At 44.6% G+C, this 20,240-nt stretch overlaps 2 protein-coding genes across 2 annotated transcripts in view; one reads left to right on the top strand and one right to left on the bottom strand.

Moving 5' to 3' along the window:
• LOC122618967 (protein timeless homolog) overlaps nucleotides 1-20,240 on the bottom strand; it is a 75,094-nt gene that overhangs the window by 13,460 nt on the left and 41,394 nt on the right. The gene's annotated exons all lie outside the window — the stretch shown is intronic.
• Nucleotides 10,733-17,152, top strand: LOC122618968. The gene is made up of 2 exons (XM_043795567.1): nucleotides 10,733-11,701; nucleotides 14,555-17,152. Exons 1-2 carry the CDS (start codon nucleotides 10,733-10,735, stop codon nucleotides 17,027-17,029), a joined length of 3,444 nt encoding a protein of 1,147 aa, XP_043651502.1. The 3' UTR covers nucleotides 17,030-17,152.

The raw sequence follows: 20,240 nt of genomic DNA, 5'->3' as shown, positions 1-20,240 counted from the left end.
ATGACTTTAACAATGCAAATGCACCACTCAAATATACAGTGCATATATATCTTGGAAAATGCAGTGACTAAAGCCAGGTGCGTAGTTTATAGTCGAAAGGGGTTGTTATATTTGGCTTAAACAAAGAATGTAAGGAAATATGATCCACGACATGTGTTTACTTATGAATGCAAATCTGCACTGCTAATTAGAATAGAAAACCTAAATAAAACCCAGTGCAGGGTGCAGAGTACAGAAACCTAAAGTCTACAGCACATTTCCATATTGAAGGATTATGGTTTTAACCAACATTCAACATTTCCTCTGCTTTGAAGAAATATGCTTTGCTACGCTTCTGTGCATGAAACACTTGGAAATCTCACCTTAATGCCTAATCCCCGACATTAAAGTGTTGCGCCAGCAAAGTGATTTGTTGAACACGAAGCGGCAGGATACCAAGGCATCTAGACACCCCGAAGAACCCCCCTTAAGAACACTCTGAATCACCATTATTCCCCTTCATCAGAATCGCACAATGGGAACAGGAACGAGAACGACGGCATTGCAAATAATCTTTGCAGTAAATACGCAACAAGAATGGAGAGGAAAAAACCCCGGCCGGGGATCATTATTTGCCCAAGTGGGAAACAAAACGTTGGCAAAAAGTCCTGCGAACCAAATGTCGGACATGACTGCGGCAACTGTGTGCGTGTGCGAGTGCCTGTGAGTGTGCGTGTGCGAATGCGTGTGCGAGTGTGCGTTTGAATGTGTAATTTAAGCATTAGAGACGCGTAAAACCTTAACTCAAGGCACATGCACGCATACACAGAGGCATGAAAATTGAATAAATTATGCGTGTCATCACATGCAGAGCAGCTGGGATGGGGCGCAAAATGGGGGATCTTCCCATGGAGCATCGCAATTTGTGTGCGACGACGGCATTTAATTAAGCATTTTGTATTCATCGGAAAAGTCATAAAAATTACGAACAGCCGTTGGCAGTCGAGTTTGAAATTTGCCGAGGATTCAGCATTTGTGTACCTTTATGTTGCATCAATGGCTGCATTGCAGCTGGGATTTGCCAAAGAATAATTACCCAGCATTCGTGCTTTTCCGTCCTCTATAAGTATTTTTTGCTGGTTACTTATCTTCCATGCCTTTGGGCATCCTTTAAACGCAAAGTCACGTTCCTGAGCGACAAACTAGAAGGAGAAATAGTGAAAATATGCAAAGTAGTCGGGCGCTTCGAGCGTATCGGGTTTCAAGGTCCCAGCTATCCATAAAAAGTGTGTGGAAATCGAGCTTTCGGATATCCTGTATTGACTTTGAACCCCGTTGAAAAAGTTTTCTGGTAGAAAATATTTTATTCGTACACCGTAAAAATATACATAATGGAATGCTGAAGTGTAAGCAACTCATTTTAAGTCATTTGGTTGCTCAATAACTACTCTGAACTTTAAACTTTTATTTATAGTTCTCCGTCACGAATCGAAGTCCTTAATATTGTCATGGTATTTCGAAGAATATCAATTAAAAAAGTGTAATAAAGTTGGACTAGTAAATCACATAGAAAATAAGGTGATCATCAAAGGGCAAGCTAGTTTATGTAGTAATGTGATTGTAGAGGAATTGGTTAAAAGATTTTTAGGTTCTTAGTTGTAGAGCGTCATTTTGATAAGAGATACATTTTATTTTTTTGATGCACCGATGTTGTGGTGTCCTTTTTGTCGAGAAGTTCTCGAACGTATGTTAATCCTGGCGAGGATGTGCATAACAAAAACAATGAGCACTTGGGCGACAAAGTTTTGGGTCGCATACGGATCCTGCTTTTGTATGCACATGTATGAGTGGGTCGTGTAAAGTTATCCTTGAAAATATTTAGCAGCCACTCAACGGCGTTACGTATACGCACAGTTAACCTGGCATCATCGCAGCTCAGGACACCCGGGGGCGCCACCTACAAGTCACCAGGCACCTATTTCTGCTGTTTGTGCGAGTGTAGAAAACTTTTTTAGACAGCAAACACTTTCGCATCGATTTTCCTGGCCTTTTTCCCATGGTTTTGCTCTTGCTCTTTCTCTTGCTTTTGCGGTGGCTGCTATCTGGCAGTTGTCGGTGCTGTTTGTTTTTATTTTCACACTCCGGCTTTGGCTTTTAGTGCTTCCCACAGTTGCTCACGCTCACGCTCACGCTCATGCTCGGGCTCACCACCGACCTAGCACCGAGCGGCATCATCATTTGGTATTCAACGTGGCATTAAGGTCAGGATATCTGGGATTTATAAGTTTTGTTAGCAGCTCCTCGAAGGCCGAAGGCATGCGTTTATTTATGCAGGTCAAAGGAAATTCCAAAAGGCATTTCGCATCGGCTGCGGATTGCACTTTGCCTCACCGTAAGTGGCAGGCAGATCCTTTTTGGCTGACTCCCATCATTTAAATCAAATTAAACGCCTGGTTATATCAAATAAAGTTAAGACATGATGCGAAACTTTCCGGGCACTTTCGGCATAATTTCCTTTACATTTTTTCCGAGCGATCCACGCATAACTCGGGAGCCTTTTCTTTAAACGGTTTCGCCTGCCTTTGTTGGACAACAAAAGTTTCGTGGCACGCCCACTTGGCTGCCCCTCACTCGCCTGCACTTTCGACACTTTTATGCCTCACGGTCAAATTGTTATGGCTTATAATGAATGCCGGGCTCGAGAGAAACGAAAGAAAGGCGCACAATAAATGTTCGAAATAAAATATGCGAAATGCAGCACACTGAAAGTGGGCGTTGGGAAACGCAAGCAGCATAACAAATTAAAAACTTTTCTCCCCTCACACTTTTCCTTCCATCTTTTCCGCTTTTGTCGAGAAATACCAGCAAAATGTTTTGCCATTAAAATATGAAAAATTGCTTAATAATTCAGGGTGGCCGGGGGCACTTTAAAACGGCAACAAAACAATTCAGACGCTATGGATGCTGATGGCTGTCGATTCGATTCGATTCGATTCGATTCAATTCGAGATTACCAAATGAACAGAAATATTTGGTTAGTGTGGAAAATTGCTTGTCAGTTTGAGGATTTAACATCATTAAATGTCAATTTTCTCTATCAAATTTGTGAAGTATTAGAGATCTGGAATATAGATATTCTGACAATTCTGTGAAAATGACTATAATAAATATAGTCAGTAAAGTTTAAAGTTGTTCATGCTCTAAAAAGACAGCCTCCCATTATTCCAGACATTTAAAGAATTCGGGTCTCATTTGAAACACATTAGACATATTTCGCATGCTAATTCACTAATTGCCATCCTAATCATCGGCGCACAACGGGAATTACCAGCATATATCAAGCGGCTCAAGTGCCCTTCTGTCTAAATGGGACGAGAGTGAACCCTTGCAGGCCGCGTTTCGTGCTCAACTTGTGATTTCCGCCACATTAATTTCAATTTCACAAAAAGACGCCCCCGGAAGACCGAGCCCTGCTTAGAGGAAATACTCGTACCAGGGAAAAGCCAGCCGGGCCAGTTCAGTTCAGTTTGGTTAGGTTCGGTTTGGTTCGGGGACACGGAGCATTTGGTAAATGCCTTAATGGCCTAATTTTTGTTTTCCAACGCAAAGACAAAACGGGGCGAAGAGTCGCACACCGCACACAGCACAAAAAAAATATACGACAGTTATGCGTGTAATATTTTTCCTTTTGCCAGCACCCAGGAAAATCCTGGTGGAGGGGAGGGGCTGGCAAATTATCATTGAAGTTGAGCACAGAGAGAACAACAATCGTTAAGGGTTCGTGGGCCGTGGACCGGGCTTCGTCGTCTTCGTGGTCTTCGTCGTCCTGCCCTGTGGCCCATGAAATGATGTCGTAAAAATTTAAAGTTTGCCGTCTGCCTTTTGTTGTTTGGAAAACCTCGGAGCAAACAACAGCCCCCACAGAGCTTTGCCATAATTTGATACTCGAAAAATTGAGCGTAATGTGCGTTAATGTAAATGGCGCGTATTACTGACAAGTGCCTGGCCTGATAAATGGCCCCAGTTCCGCAGATTTATGCGCAGACACATGCGCTAATTGTCAACGAAACTTTGGGCTTAGTTCCACTTCCTGTTTGAAAATGTGCCAGCGACACAACTTGTTAGTCGGGCAAAAGAAGGAAAACTGAGTGTTTGCTGCCAGCCAATCTGTCAGGGGACCAAAAACCCCGGTGCCCGACAGCTATGAAAATTAAAAGACACAAATTCCAAAAGTTGACGACACAGCCGGCAGGAGGATGAGCAAACAAGCGCCGTTGACAACCACAATCAAAATAACAGACGAAACTCGCAGATGGGAATTCGGTGATGTCGAGAGACGATGACAAACAGAGATCTACTTTAACTGCTCGGATTTTGCTCTACTCTGTTCTATTTCTGGCAGCCCCCAAAGCTAAAGTTATGCACACAAATATTTACCTAGTTTCAGGAAAAACAATGAGGAGCACGCACGCATTTAGCTGTTGGAAAATATCCAAAGAAATTTTAAGGCATTTACGCCGGCTCCGTACTATCTTCTCTAATGGAGTATGTGCCAAGCTGGTACATGAATGAAATAATAAATTATTAGAGGATTACTTTAAAAGCTTTCCAGCTTGGTGCACTTGTTAGGCAGCTGCAAAAACTGTTCTAGTTACTGCCAAATCTTTAGAGTTTAAACTTTAAAGAATTTATTTTTAATCACAGCTCTCTGAAAGTATTTCTAGTTATCTGTAGATTAACTGAGCTGCTGCAATGCCTCTCAAATTTTCTTATAAGCCAGCGCCCAATTATGGAATATACGTTTTTAAGAGTATCATCGCTTCCCCACTAGAAACCTTTTCCACACTAGAGAACAATGGCTCTGGGCCAAGTGAACGACACCCAATCTCAGTACAGTTTTGGTGCATTTTTCCCTTTTGATTTCCTTTCGTAATACGAAACCACTTGAAAGGGCGGAAGGAAAAGCGCATACCCAAGTCAAGTTATTGATTTTGCACTAGTCACAGATTTATGTTCACGGTTTTCTTTGACCCGCTAAGCAACGAGCTTTAAGGGCCCCGACTTTAAGAGTCCAGAAAGTGAGGAGCAGAAATTCGATGACACCACACTCGAGGCAAAGGATCTGCTGCCAAAAGTCTCGAATTATGTCCTGGCCAGAAGAATTTCGTCTAGATGACTGCTCAGACATTTAAGGGGGCGTGTGTGTGTCTACAAGAGTATTTCTGTGAACATAATCTGGCTATCACACAGACACGTATCTCAGATTTAATGGTCAACCAAAGGCAATTTGGCAAATTATTAGAAAATCATTGTGTCACTTTATGTGCCGGACAAGGAAATATGAGTGCCTGTGGCTCGGAACACGGCCCACTTCAGCGTCTGTCAGCTACACAATTTTCCGGGGCTGTTGACCCAAAGTGGAATTGGTTTTCATATAACCACTACGAGACCATACCATATTACTGTATTAACTATGAGTAATATTTTAGCTCAAGAGCTGGCCAGAATCAGCCAGGGAGATGGGAATACTTTGAGTAATCGAACAATTGAGATGGGCAAAAGGAGAGTGCGGGTCAACAAATTATGCGCAGTTATTGAAAAAGTTTTTCAATCTCGCAAAAAGCTTCGCCAGAACCAAACTAAGCCACGACAAAGGGGTTAAAAATATGAGAAAGATAATAAAAATGAGTGCCACGCCATGCCGACTTCAACCATCAGCGTTTCTTCCTCGTTTTTTATCGCAAACATTATTTTGCCTGGTATTCGAGGTCCCAGGGAAGATAAGCCGCTGCGAGCAAAACCGAAATTGGGCTACCAAAATAAAGCCCAAGACGAAGTCAAGCACACAAACAGCCAAAACCCAAAAAATATACACAAAAAAGGACGAAACGGAACAAAAAGCGACCAAATAAATATACACAAGAGGACCGTCTCTGTTGTGGCGGCCCTGAGCCTTCAGCGATTTTTCACAACACAATTTAACAAATAAAAGCAGAAGGAAAACTACAAAACAAAAAAAGAATAAATAAAATAAAAAAAAATAAAAGCAAAACTTGCCTCAAAAGACGCACACAAATAAAACAATAAAAGGCCCACATACTCACCCACCGGCAAGAAGAGAACAACAACAAGTTTATTACAGATTTTACTTATGTGTTTTTGGTTGGCTGGGCCGGCCGAAGGCTGGGGCTTTTCCTGGGGTTTTTCTTGGGTTTTCGCCGGCTGGGTGGTCCCTTTTTACCGCAGGGCATTAATAAGGAGCACAACATGGCGGCACAGTGCTAGCGGAAGTCAATGACATGTGCTCTCCAGAAATCTCCCGTTGATGGGAATGACAAATGCCGCTGATATTCTAGGTCTCTCATATACACATACATGGAAACGGAAAACTAGCTACGAGGTCATACCTAATATCCTTGAGATATTAAAAGGGCAATCTTTGAAGAGGCATTCAACATGATTTGAACTCGCGCAATAAATAACGGAGATATTCTATAAGTTATTATTAAGTTATAGAGTTACAAAACTAGGAGTAACGTATTCTTAGTTACTCTAGAATTCTCAATTCAATTAACACCAATGAAAAATCTCTTTAAACTTTTCTGCGAGACATGGCTAGAAATCGATTTCGTTGCCCTTTTCTGGCATCTTCAAGTGGGCCTAAAATCCTGACGTGGCCTACACCTACGCAGCTTTCTTTTTGGTTTCCCGTTATCGATATGGCTTTGCTTCCACCCACTTTGTCTGCCCATATTTCAGTCAGGCGGGACCGTCGAATTGATGCTGCTGCCAAATTGCTGGCTCGCTCAGTCTGACAGCCGAAAGCCGGAAATAAACTTTAATTTGAAAACTTTTATGCGCAGCAAATAAAGGCAAATCGATGGCTGAGAATCGACCGAGTGTCGTGCAAATTGTTCGCCAAGTGTTGGACATTTTGCTTAAAGATGCCAGACCTAGAAAGCAGTTTAAGTCCCACATGCATATCCACGTGCCCGCACGTGCCTGACATTGACACAGATGCTGGGCTGCAGGGTTCTTGCAGGATAGCTGACTCGCGGAATTTCCGCACTGCACACTTGGAAAAAATCGGATCCAAATAAGAGAAGATGGCATTCATTCTAGACCGATTATAAAACCTTTTTTGTATAATCAATCATCACGTTTTAAACTGCATTTAAACTGATAAATGGCCAAGAATGACACTTTGTTCAGAGGAATTGCCAATGTCTATAGCTCTATACTTTTATTTTCAATGTTGCTTTCATATAGTTTTTTCCAGTGTAGCCCCACACCAGCATCGAGCGCATGTCGCTCACAGAAGGCGAACTCCGTGAAGCTAAGGGTAAAGCGGAAGTTTATTAAAACTACAGCAAACAAAGGGGCGCAATGGGATAGGATGAGAAGAAATAGAGGGTAAAATGCATTGAAAGGAGCACAGAAAGTGCACTTAAACAATAAACATGCCGTTCGTGCTGAGCAAAGAGGATCCAAAGGATCCAAAGAGGCACAAAGACACCGAACGAACCAGCAGTTACATTTCCATACAAATAAAGCACGGAGCGCGATAGAGAAGTAAATGCAGCGCATTACGTATACGCCAGCGTGTCTGGAAAAATGCAACCAGCCGCGACGGGCATGGAGATACAATTTTGTGTGTATTTTGTTGCACCATTGAGCGCACCACTGAAGCAAAAAGCTGTTGCAAGCAGAGAAGTACATATATAAAAAAAAAGCAGTCGGCTGGTGGAAGCACTCAATGAAAAAACGCAATGGTGCAGGATTGGAAGGACAGCCATGTGGCCAAGTCCTTGCTCCGTCAACTGCATTTGCATCCGTTGATAAAGCCATGTTGGGTTCGGGGATCCGCACTCGAGTTCGGGGCATCTAAATACGTTTAAAATAAATCACAGACGTATGCTGTGTGCTCTGGGAAAATGCGGGGTTGTGAAATCCAATTTCAGCTTTTGCAGTGAGTGCGCCTTGAATTTTTGTTAAGCAGCTTGCTTTTTATATCCTTGCAGCGGGAATATGAAGTCTGAAAGTCAGCTTTCAAGCTCAATACTAAAAATGTTATGACCAACTGCGAAAACTGTTAAAATTGTTTAGGGTTATGATACCTCCAGGTGGACTATAACTAAAATGAAACCTGATATCAACGTTTTTTTAAGTTTTGGACGTTTTAAACAGGGAATGTAGAATTCGGGTTAAACCGGTTAACTCGGCGACATTCTGCTCTTAATTTGCTTTTGTAAACTTTTGTTTCTTGATTGTGCTCTCCTGGAATTTGTGTCCTCGTACAATGCACTCTGAGATTGCAGCATTGCAAGTTATTAGCTTTGTGCGCAGCATTTGAATAACTAACAAAAATGTGCACTTGCATAAAGGGAAGAAAGAGAAAAAAGCTCGCTCGTCATATAAATATGCAATAAAGTCGACGACAAATTTGAACAAACAACCCTCGCTAATGTCTGCTAATAAAATACAGCCGAGAAGTACAAGGAAAATATGGCACAGCAATTTGCAAATTATTTTCAAGCTGGCATAAAATAAACTGACAGGCACCCTTGGAACCCAGCCCACCAAATAAGGGACACCACCACAGCGGTGGAGTGGTGGGATGCGTCAATCTTCTCCAGGCAAACAGACAGCTCACGTTGTTGCTGCTGTTGATATTCCCCCCATTTGTTGTTGGTTTTTGAAATCGACTTTCATGTCAATTGACTTGCGTACATCTGCCTGTCTGAATATCTGACTGGATTGGGTGTCTGGGGGTGTTACGTATTAGGGGTGGTGGAATGGGGCTGAGTGTCGCCAAACTTATGGCCCAAATTTTACTGTTATGTAAGCAAACGGCAGCAGATGAAATGAAACGCCAGCTCCTTGATGATATTTGTCAATAAATTTAACGTAAACCAGCCAGAGCCTTTTCCCTTTATTTGTATTGGTATATATGTAAACGTCTCTGTATGTGGCCCAACATTTTTGTGTGTAATGGCAAGGAAACCATCTACAAATAATGCCTATGTATTACGAATAGCACATTTTTCGTATGGTATGCAGTTAGGCTTTAAATACCGGAAAATCATTCAATTGATGGCCCAAATGTAGCCTGAAATATTTGTTAATTTATCACAACAAACTTCGGAACATTGCTAGGATTATAAAATAAAGTAATATTTTTTAGAGAATTTAGAAACTATTTTGTTATCGATTATTATGCTATAAATACCATTAAAAACATTTCAATATGCCGACAAACCCATCCATCAATGCCCTGCAATCTTCCGAAACAAGTTATTAAAACTCCCCACCGGGTTATCAAAATGCCATACTCGACTTTAAGTAGACATTGACAAATTAATTTGCCACGATTGGGTTGTCCGAGGCCAACAAAAAAAGGCAGGAAACCAAACCGAAATCCACTTGGGAGGGAAGACAGTAGAGGCCAGGATGCGTAGCACACATTCGAGCGTCATTAGGCCGGCAATGAGTAAATCAAATTTGCGTCGTTTTTGGGCCAGCTGCTGCGGGTTGTCAGTTGACAGTTGGGTTGCTCAGTGGCCTTCCTGTCGCTTGTCTACGCCGGAAATGAAATGACCCAGTTAAATGATTTATGGCAAGAGCCCACACACACACACACACACACCGTTAGCTTGGGGTTTATTACCGGGGCTTAGTGGCAAGCGGCTGACAGGATTGGAGAACATCCCCTTCAGCTTGTATCGTGAAAACCGTGGCGTGTTGAAATTATAATTTCATTAGCTGCAATCAACATAAAAATAACACTAAAGGCAACTGCCGAAGCGCTCTGATGTCGTAAAGCCAAAGTAGAAATTAAAATGCGATGAAAAGCAAGTCAGCAGAAGAGAAGCACAGGGTGAAAGATATTTAAAAACAACTTCTACCTTTGCCACCTTTTTTGCATTCACACAGCACAGTACAGCACAGCACACAGCTAACAAGAGCGTAATTACAAGCAATTTTTTCGCGTTTTATTTCAGATTTTAAGCACGCGATGACAACAACGCCGGGGGAGCACTTGGCATTGTAATGTGACAACAGTTGGCTAAGGACAACAAAACCATACCAAAAGCGGGCCATCAGGAGTAGCTGGAATGCTCGCTTTTTAATTGACATTTGCTCGAGTTGAGTTGCGTTTTGTTCAACAGCAATTAGCATCGTGAAAAAAAATAAATTAAAACAGAAAAAACGCACAGCAAAACACAACGCAAAACACAAAGCAGCGCAATTAAAATTGTAAAACAATTGCAGAACGTTGAATTGAAAAGGGGAAACAATAACAGACGACGACGACTGCGACTGCGACGACGACCCGGAATAGAATGATCAAGTTGATTTAATTAAAAATTCAGCATCACCCCCAGCATCCGTGTGCAATGGCATTTGAGCACGCTGCTTGAGCAATGGCCGCCGGACCGGAAACGCAGCCATTGCCCTCGGGCAACATCCGCCTCTGACTGCCGCCGACACTTGTCACATGTTTGGCCAAAAAGGCGCGCACGTGACGCCCCCGGAAAACCAGATGAACGAACGGATGAACGAGGAAATGAATGAGCTAGCAGCCATATTCAAAATTGAACGTTAAACGTTCGCACGTACCGCGCATAAATTCCAAGTGAAATAAAAGAGCCAACAAAAAAACAAAAAATAACCAACACGAAACGTAACGAAACGAGGACCTCCCCATTTACAGCACCAATTCAAAAAAGAAAGGTTGAAAGTGGGTCGCAAAATGGTGAAAATCGTGAACCAACACTGTGATCTAGGCCTGGCCCTCCTTCTGGTCTGGACGTGGCTAACAAGGCTGGTGGTGGCGGCCCATCTGGTCGACATCCCCACCTCATCACGCCTGGCCGCCGAACGGGAGGAGCTGCAGCTATCCCGGCAGGACGTGGGTCGGCTCAGCTACCAGAGTATCCATCGCATGCTGAGGGACGAAAACGAACCGGCCAGCTTTCGGGGGGAATTGCGATACCAACAGAAACGCCACAAAAGGGAGCTGGAGCTTAACGCTCCGGCAAACAAGCTGAATCTCACCCACCGCGACTTAAGGACATTCAATAGCACTGGTGGTCAGTGGAAGGGCGACTTTCAGGTGATCACCGCCATGGATCTGAGCAGCAATCAACTGGAGAACGTCAGCTTGGACAACTTCAATCAACTAAGGCAGCTGGACTTGTGCAATAACTCCCTGGAGGTTATACCCCTGAGCTTGGTCGACAACAATAAGTCACTACCCCTTGTAACGCTCGATCTATCCTGCAACAAATTCAGACAAATTTCCACGAACTTTTTTGCCCAGCGTTTGCCTCAGTTGAAAAATCTCAACTTGGCACACAATGAGTTGCTGAACATTTCGCGGGAATCCTTCTACAATTTGTTGCAGCTACAAACGTTAGTCCTCAGTCACAACAACATCTCGGATATAGACTACGAAACATTTTTGGCGCTACCGAATCTGCAATATCTGGATTTATCCCATAACCGCTTGAGTGGATCCGCAATCCGAGCTCTGCAGGGAATTCCGGATTTGGTCAGCCTTTCAATCGCGTACAATCCAGATGTGGGAGTGGCGATGCAGGAGTTCGTCGCTTCCTGGAGCCTCAAGGAGTTGGATGCCAGTGGCACTGGATTGTGCCAGGTGCCTGCAGCTCTAGCCCAATCCGTGAGGGCTCTCAAGTTGTCCGACAACTGGCTGAAGGTTAGTTATGATTTATGAATTACTCATTCTTGTTCTTCAATATCATTAAGGTTTATTATAAATTAAATTTGTATTAATGTTGAACTTACTCAGTGAGTAATTATGTAATTATTAGGTAAAGGTTATCTACGGAAATAGAAAAAGCCTTCGTGTGGGAAAAATAGAAAATCTGATCGATAAATTTCCAACTCGACTCCCCGAGTCGAGCAAGCCAATGAACCGCAATTCGACGCATTTGCCGGCAATTAGCAGCACATTCCCGGCAGACACTTGCCATCTTTGTCCTTGGCTTCAGGTTCAGATTCAGATACAGCGCTCGGCTCCTGCATCCTGCAGGCTCCATTATGGTGGCTCCCTTTGCCACAGCCGCCATTAATTAGCATCTGTTATGTGGCCTGTGCTCCGCGCTGCGTGCTTGAGTGCGTTTTCCCGGGCCCCCTTGAATTTCCCAACCAATTTACACCCACCCAGCGGAGCAAGCGCGAGGCAATCCCACCACGCGTATGATTTACACTTTGTTATTTTTAAATTATTGCCCCCGCCATTTTGTGCGGCCTTTCTTTTACTTCCGCTTTCGATGCGGAAGGAGGAGGAAAGAGGAAGCGAACGAGGGAGGCTGGAAACTTTTATGTGGTGTTAATTTTGGCATTGGGAGCTATTACATAAAAATGGGAAATTTATATTATTGATTCTCTCGAAATTCGAGATGGCTAAACAAGTTTGGCGGAGAATTGAAGTATAAAGTTTGAAAAGCCAATAATTGATAGATTTGCATCTTAAGAATTGTATGTTAGTATGCATAGGAAAAAGATGAGATCGTAAAATCGGTATTAAGATGAATATACTATATGAAAAGTATTCTTTATGTATACTTACTAAAACTGCTCACACAGTGTAAAGCAATTATGTCATAAATGTAAAAATGTGTATTATTAAACTGTTATTTTGTATTATAAATATTTCAAACAATCCTTAGGTTGTGTTCAAAAAGAATTATATAAACCAATATTCAATTTAAAACGTTAGTTGCGGTGGGAATGAGGGCAGAAAAGTATTTTCCTTGAGTGGCAGTTGCAGGCATTGTTAAGCTGTTAGTCCGGCTAAGAGGACACGCCACTCAAGTCCAGTTAAGAACGTAATTAAGACACAATGTGGCCACACAATGGAATAGCAAAGTGCACTTCTCACTTTTCAACAAATGCGAGTGGAAAACAAAGGGAAAATAATAGAATGGGCGCGCTCAAGTCTTAATAAGGAAAGAAAAGCAATTGGAAGTGGCAGCAGAAAAATATAGACCACGGGGAAGGTCCTGCCCAAGTCCTGCGAGCCGCCTGTGATTGACATAAGCAGCAACACGAGCTGCAGATTAGCGTGCCTCCTCAAATTGCCAGCACTTACATCCACAAAAAGCGGCAAACAGATTTATAAGGGGCACAAAAATAGACAATCTCGATTGCATTACGGGCACAAAGCTCAGCAGGTCCGCAGGCTTCTTTTCCTTCGCCCAGGTATTATCCTTAAACGGCTTCAAGTGTAGACAAACAAATGCGGCGCATAAATTGAGGCTGCCGTCGCCTTTGTCGCTCTGTCGATTATGGCGGAAGCCATAAAAGGTGCAAAAATACCGCTTCGTAAGCTGTTTAGGGCCAGAGACAAAGGCTCTGGCTAGCAGCTAGCAGCAGGAGCGGGATCAGGACCAGGACCAGCACCTGGAGCAGGAGCAGGAGCAGGAGCAGGAGCAGAGGCTGAAGCAGCAGCAGAAGCGTCAGCCCGGCCATGGGCATTAATAAAATAAGGATAATTGGCATAAGCATAATCACGTTTAAGCCAACAGCCAACGTGCAGCTGAGACAGGAGCTGGAATTAGAAGTACACTTCAATGTAACCTCTATCTCAGTATCCATTTTTATTGGGCCCATCTTGAGCTAATAATTGTTGGGTTTTTTCAGCATTTTCTGTTTCTATTGGACATAAATTTCATTTCAAATACAAAGATTTTAGAAAACATTTGATATTATACGTTGATGATTTTTTCAAGTGGACTAGCCAACTATCTGTGCAGTCGCTTCTGCCATTCCTGCTGCTCCTGGAGTGAGTGGCTCATCACTGCTCCCGGGTGCCTTTGTTGCCAAGCCATTTTAATTTGTTCGTCGGGCCAGGCCGACTGCCTTTTGCCACTGCCTTTATCGGCAGTCAACACGCAGCCTTTTCATGGCAAATTATGGCGTTTAGGGGCCGCTGGTTGCCCATCCTGGTCCCCCAATTGCCCGCCTGCTCCTCCACTTCTCCAGCTCTCCAGTTCTCCACTCCTCCCCCACTCGCCACTTCGGCAGTATAATACTTTCATTTCTTTGGTGCCCCAGGACAGAGACGACGGCAGGCTGTCTGGCTTCCTGGTTGCCGTTGCCGTTGCCTGGCACTCGTTTCATTTAACGAGTCGCGTCGATGTTTACTTTGGTGCCAGACGAGCATTGCTCCGGGCAGCACAGGCGTGGCATGGATCGCAGAAAGGGGCAAGTTCGCCGCCGAGTCCTTTGAAGTAATTATAATGGCAGATTTAAGTTAATTTTTAAACAATGTCGCATGGGGGCTTGCATCTCGCACTTTCCCTCTTTGTCAGCCACTAATCAAATTTCCCCAGACTTTCGCCCAGAACAATAACTTCTTGAGTGCTCGGCGAAGTCAGTGGCTAGACAGGGATTAAATCATAAAAGTTTTCGCAGCCCTTTATGGTCCACTTTAAACAAAACAACCGCTCCTGATGGATTTTTAAAACTCAAGGAATGAATTTTATTATTTTTCAAACAGTTTGCAAAATGCTTAAACTAATGCAAATTTCTCATTAATTTTCAGGCAATTAATTGCGGGGACATGGACAGCTATCCGCTGCTGCAGTACCTGGATCTGTCGCATTCCCGCATTGCCCAAGTGGAGGACGATGCCCTGGGACGACTGGAGCTGCTCGAATCCCTTTTCCTCGACCACAATCTTCTAATGCGAGTGCCCAGCAGCCTGCCGCCATCGCTGGAACACCTATTTCTGCAGCACAATCAGATAATGGAGCTCCCGCCACAGGCTTTTGTGGGATTGGTCAACCTGCAGACTCTGGACTTATCGAACAACCGATTGATCTTTCTGCCCCCGCTTTCGCTGCCCAAATTGCTCACCCTGAATCTGCAATCGTCAGGGGTGGAGAGCGTTAGCCAATCGATAGTGCACACACTGCCACAGTTAAGGGATCTTTTACTAGACGACAACCCCATTAAGTGCAGCGATTTGCTGGGCATTGCCGAATGGGCCAGTCCTTGCAGGTCAGTGGATGTGGGTCAACCGAGTGGGGCAAGTGTGAGTGGGCGGGTGGACTTGAAGACAGAGTATCTGCAGTTCCACAATTTTTACGAAAACTTCAGTAGCCGAGCGTGTGGCACAAGAAAACCGGAAAATGACACAAAGCCGCCTTCTTGCAGCCTGACAAGGGCAGTAGCAGCATCCACAACAACACCCAGAAGTATGTCAAAAGTTAAAAAGTCAAAAGAAACACAAGAACCAGCAACATCAGTCGAAGTAGCGACGGCAACAGCAGCAACATCAGAAAAAACAGACACACAAGCAACATCAGCTGCAGCAGCAGCGACAGCAGAGCAGTCGACTGCAGCAGCAACAACAGCGGAAAAAGAAGCAATCCCAACAGCAACATCGAGCGACACCACAGCAGCAGCAATGCAATCAGCTGGCAACAGCCCTGCCCAGTTAACCACAAAAACGTTGCGGCCAACAGAAACAACTTCGTTAGCGCAACTGCAGCGTCGGCAACAAATGCCTGGCATGCCGGCCAAAACAACAGAAACGGCAGCAAAGAACCTGCCAAGTTTGGCCCAGACAATGGCAACAACAGCGCTTCCCATTTTGGCAACACGAGATGCCGGCACGGCAACAACAGAAATAAATTCCGACAAGCCAACGAACATTAGCGGTGCCACAAAAACAGCAGCAACATCAGCTGCTGAAATAGCAACAACACCAGCAACACCAGCAATTGAAGTGCCACAAACCATTTTGGCCGGCAAAAAATCTGACAAAATGCCAGCCGATAAGGCACAGGAGACTTTATTAAAATACCCAACAAGGGACACATCCGGTCAAGTTGCAACACCGCCGCACAAACATGCAACACTGCAGCTGCACGTTAAGGATCGACATCTAATTGGCACACCGCTGCTGATGCACAAGGGCGATGTCCTCCTGGTGGACGCCGAGCAGTTGTTGCTCCCTGGTACGGCCACCGTGGCGGATGCGGATGCGGATTCGGCTTCGGAAGTTCTGGACTCGAGCCAACAACATCAGTCAGCGGAGCAGGAAAAGCACCAGCCAGCCACTGATAAGCGACAAGCGGATGCAATAAACGGCGACACAAAGGCGCCGGCGAAAAGCCACAAAAAGAAACCATCGCTGAGCATCAAGAAGATGACCTACACTACCAAACATGTGGCAAAAGCCTCGGAGGACGTGGCAGCCACCGCGAAGACACCGCAGCACCAACATAGCAGCGTGAACACACCCAGGGAGACCACTCCCGAGGAGCTGAGCACCTTTGCCCAGCTAAAAGCCTTCGTAGAGCTCAAGAGCGAATCGAAACCGGAACACCTAATGGACCAGCGGGAGGAAAACCATCACAATCTCGCAGGAAATCATCCCGGGGTTATGCTTCTGGTGGCCTGCGTTTTGTTCATCGTGCTGCTTGCCGGTCTGGCCCACGTCTATCGCTGTGAATTGCCCTGGCAGAGGAGCAGCCGCTCCGGACAATCGCGACCGCATCATCAAAGGCATCTGAATGAAACGGATGATGCGCACAGCTTCCTGCACTATCAGGGATCTGTGAACTCCAATGGGGGAGATCCGGCTCGCCTGCAAAAGTGGCACCACAGCACGCGGCGAGAAGCTCCCTACAGCTCCCCGCTGCACAATCTACAAGCGCGCGAGCTGCAACAGCAACGCTGCCAGCAATTCTACAGCTCCTCGCTGGCGGACAAGAGCTCCTCCACCTCGTCATCCTCGTCGGGAAGCAGTCGCAGCAGCCTGCACTCGCCCAGCAGAGATGACAGCTACTACATAGAGATGGCGCCCAGTAGTCCACCAGCAGCCCACCTGCCCAGCTTGCCCATGGAACTCTTGGGCAGCAGGAGCAATGTCCTCGGATGCCGGGCGGACCGAGTGGCTGCCACCGATCTGGGCGGTACGACAGAGGCGGTACCTTCTTCGGCGGCGACCATCAAGTCGGTGAGCAGCAGACTGATGACGCCCAGTTCGCGGAGGCTGAACATCTGGTGACAAACCGTCTTTGGTCAGCGACAGTACGCGCCCTTTCAGTAGAGTAAAAAGTGGGAATGAGTGGAGTGCGAACGACAATCGCCAGCTGCCAACTTAGCCAGACGGCGCAGAAAGTCGGGGCTAAACGGGAAAATATTGAAATTATTTGGAATATTATTAACATAATTCTTTCAAATTATTTTGTATTTAAATAATTTAGCAATTTCAATAATTTCGAGTTCAAACTCCTCAGTTCACTGCATTCTATGCCAGGTGCTCGTGATTCGAAACTCAAAATTTATATTGACAGTTTAGGGAAGCCCCAGAATATCTAATTATCTTCTTGAAGAAATGCACTAAGTACATCCGTTAACAACTTTAGGAAGTCGTTAAACTTTAAAGTGCTTGGCAACGCAATGTGTCCTGTCGAATTTTCCTAGCTCGATACTCAAAAAAGAGATAAAGGTTAAAAATAAAACTCGCAAGGAAACCAAACTGGGACTACGATTGCAAAGGGAAAACATAAATGCCAGCAGCTTTATATATTATTTTCAGTTGGCTCCCGGCTTGATTTATGATGCCTGAGTGCCCACACATCGCAGACCTCTTAGCGATTCGGTTAGCAGCAACAATTTGTCATAAATTCCTGTTACGTATACGCCGCGTAGTCCAGGGCAACTAAGGCGCTCAGAAAGGGCGAGGGGCGTAGACAAGCGGCCAAGTCAAATGGCCAAAGAGCCAAAGAGCCAGCGCCAGCAAAGTTTTTACGAGCCAGCCGAAGAAGACGATGTCCATCTTGTGGTCGTATTTGGGTCAGTTTACTGGCCAGGACCACCGTGTGCGGCCCAGTTAACTTTATATAAGTGCCTGTCCGCCTGCCAAGATTAAGTGTTTCGATAGTCATGCATATAAAAATGAAATATCGATCAAGTATTAAATAACAATTTAGTTTATGACAGACCCAATTCAGTAATCAGAAGTTGAGGCAGCGCATGCTGAGCCAGGCGATTTAATCGAGGAATATTGGTTGGTAGTAAATTTGATATGGTAGTTGGGATATAATGCCATCCAAATTGGAAAATTAGGTGTGACTCGCCAGCATAGCCAACATAATTGGAGGAAATAAAAGCTTGCTGAGCATTTTGTTTTTGTCCGTTCTAAATGTAATACTCAATTTGATATGGTGGACCACTTTCGACTTTCCAACATTCAAGCCGAGTCCTTCCTACTCTTATTGTCTTTTGAACCATGATGCCTTTCCATGTTCGATACTTTGCCAGATCTTAACCTACTTTCACAGCTGCTTCAGATACGAGAGTTTAAATTGCAATCTAATTAAAGTTTTGCCTCAGTGCCTTTCGCAATTCCCACCCACCCTTTGGATGCTAGAAGTGTTTGCTATCTGCACTGGCATCTAGCATTCTTCACCCCATTTGAAGATGCTGGGCAAAGCGGCCACAAAACACCCTCTTCCTTGAGAATCAACCCGCACTTAACCTCATTTTACAAATTGCCCAACACAACATATGGTGTAAATCCAGCCAAATGGCCAGACATCTAATCCGCCACGCCAAAAGTGAAATGTTGTAAAACTATTTGGGGGCTATACGTACATGTATCTAACGGACATCAAAATAATGTGGCTGCAAATCAAATTACAAGACACGCGGCTGGCTCTGCGGGGGTGCAAAAATGGGAATGGTTAGGGGAATGGCCAAGACAACGTCCCACGGACATAGAACACAACAATTACATTAAGACACGATAAAAAGTTGTGCAACAATCTTGCAGCCCCAACCACCAAACTAAACCAACTACGCCGAACTGAGCTGAAGAAGATGGTAGCATCTCCTCCGAAGGGCAAACCACAGTCATTGCACAGCTTTTTCAACTTTTTGCGGCTTTGTAATTGGAATACAAGAAGGAGGCGCGTGCACACAAGCGGCAGCAACAGGAAACAGCCGGAGAAAGTGAAATACACAGTTAGATTCGAGTTAGAAAGCACTCGCAAAAATAATCGCAACTTATGTATTGCCACACGAGTACTCGGCAAGAATGGCACTCCAAGCGAATGCGAGAGCAGACTTTAACTTCAAATCTTTGTCAGCTATATTTTTTGTTATATTATACTTTAAGCGGTATAATACTGTTTTGTTCTTAGAAATATTAATTAGGTTTGTTCTAGTGAAGATGAGCTTATATGGAAACCAGGTGGAGGTCACAATAGTATGAACCTTAAGTTTAGACTTTCAAACTGTCTTAATAGACATTTTTGAATATCATTTTTATGGATTCAAGCACATAAGAAGTTTGCATTTGGCACAAACTTACGTGTGAATTTGAGAAAACGATACCCCATTTTCCCCAAGTGCAGATAGACACAACTTCCTTGGAATGGCAGAGAATTCAAGGAGGCGTTCAAGCAGAGTCCGCTTAAGCAATTCAGAAGGATTTATTTTCGGCCACAAAAGCGAAATGCCCGACAAAGCGCTCCTAACAACAATTAAAGTAATGCTGACCAACAACCCCATACGCCCGATTGGGTGGGATTAGATGGCGGGGAGTCCTTTTCGGTCCAGTCGAGTGGACGAGTGGAGTGGAGTGAAGTGGCGTACGATGCCAGGACGCACAAAATCTTAATTAAGGAACTTCGAAGTGGGCAAGTGTCGAACGGCAGGGAATGAGGGCATTTTTTGAGAGTTTCGCAGGGCGAAGAACCTTTTTATTTGTCGGCTTGCCAGCGCAGCACAAAATTCGCCTACAAAAGAAACCCTACGGCAGAGTGACCCAGAGAGTCCGGTTGGATTTAGTCCTCGAGCATTGTCAAATTTAATGAAGGTTTCCTTTTTTGGACTTTGTGCTTATGACACTGGCCAGCTGGCCAAGATTTAGGAAGTTTCCAGTCGAGGGACAAGCAACTGAAATGAGTTAATTCGATATTTGACACTTTCGGAGCTCGCATTCCACACAGTCTCGGTATGTGTGATGGGTTCCAGGGCTCCGGAGACCGCGGAGACCCCGGACTTTTGTCTCCTGCGCAGTTAATAAAGTTGGCCCGGACCAGGACGTAATTATTTGCCTGCTAAATGGCTTTTGGACGACATTTCGGGGCAGTAAATGGGGGCGATTTAGAAAATTATGTGAAAATAAGTTGCCTTTTGTTTGGCCATTGGCCATAGGCAGTTGGCAGTTGGCCGTTGGCCGTTGGCGGTTGTTGCGGATCGTAAATAAC

The sequence above is a fragment of the Drosophila teissieri genome, chromosome 3R (assembly GCF_016746235.2).
Source record: "Drosophila teissieri strain GT53w chromosome 3R, Prin_Dtei_1.1, whole genome shotgun sequence".
NCBI classification, from domain to species: domain Eukaryota; kingdom Metazoa; phylum Arthropoda; class Insecta; order Diptera; family Drosophilidae; genus Drosophila; species Drosophila teissieri.
The sequence above is the reverse complement of the archived record's forward strand: the minus strand, read 5'-3'. Positions and strand labels throughout refer to the sequence as shown.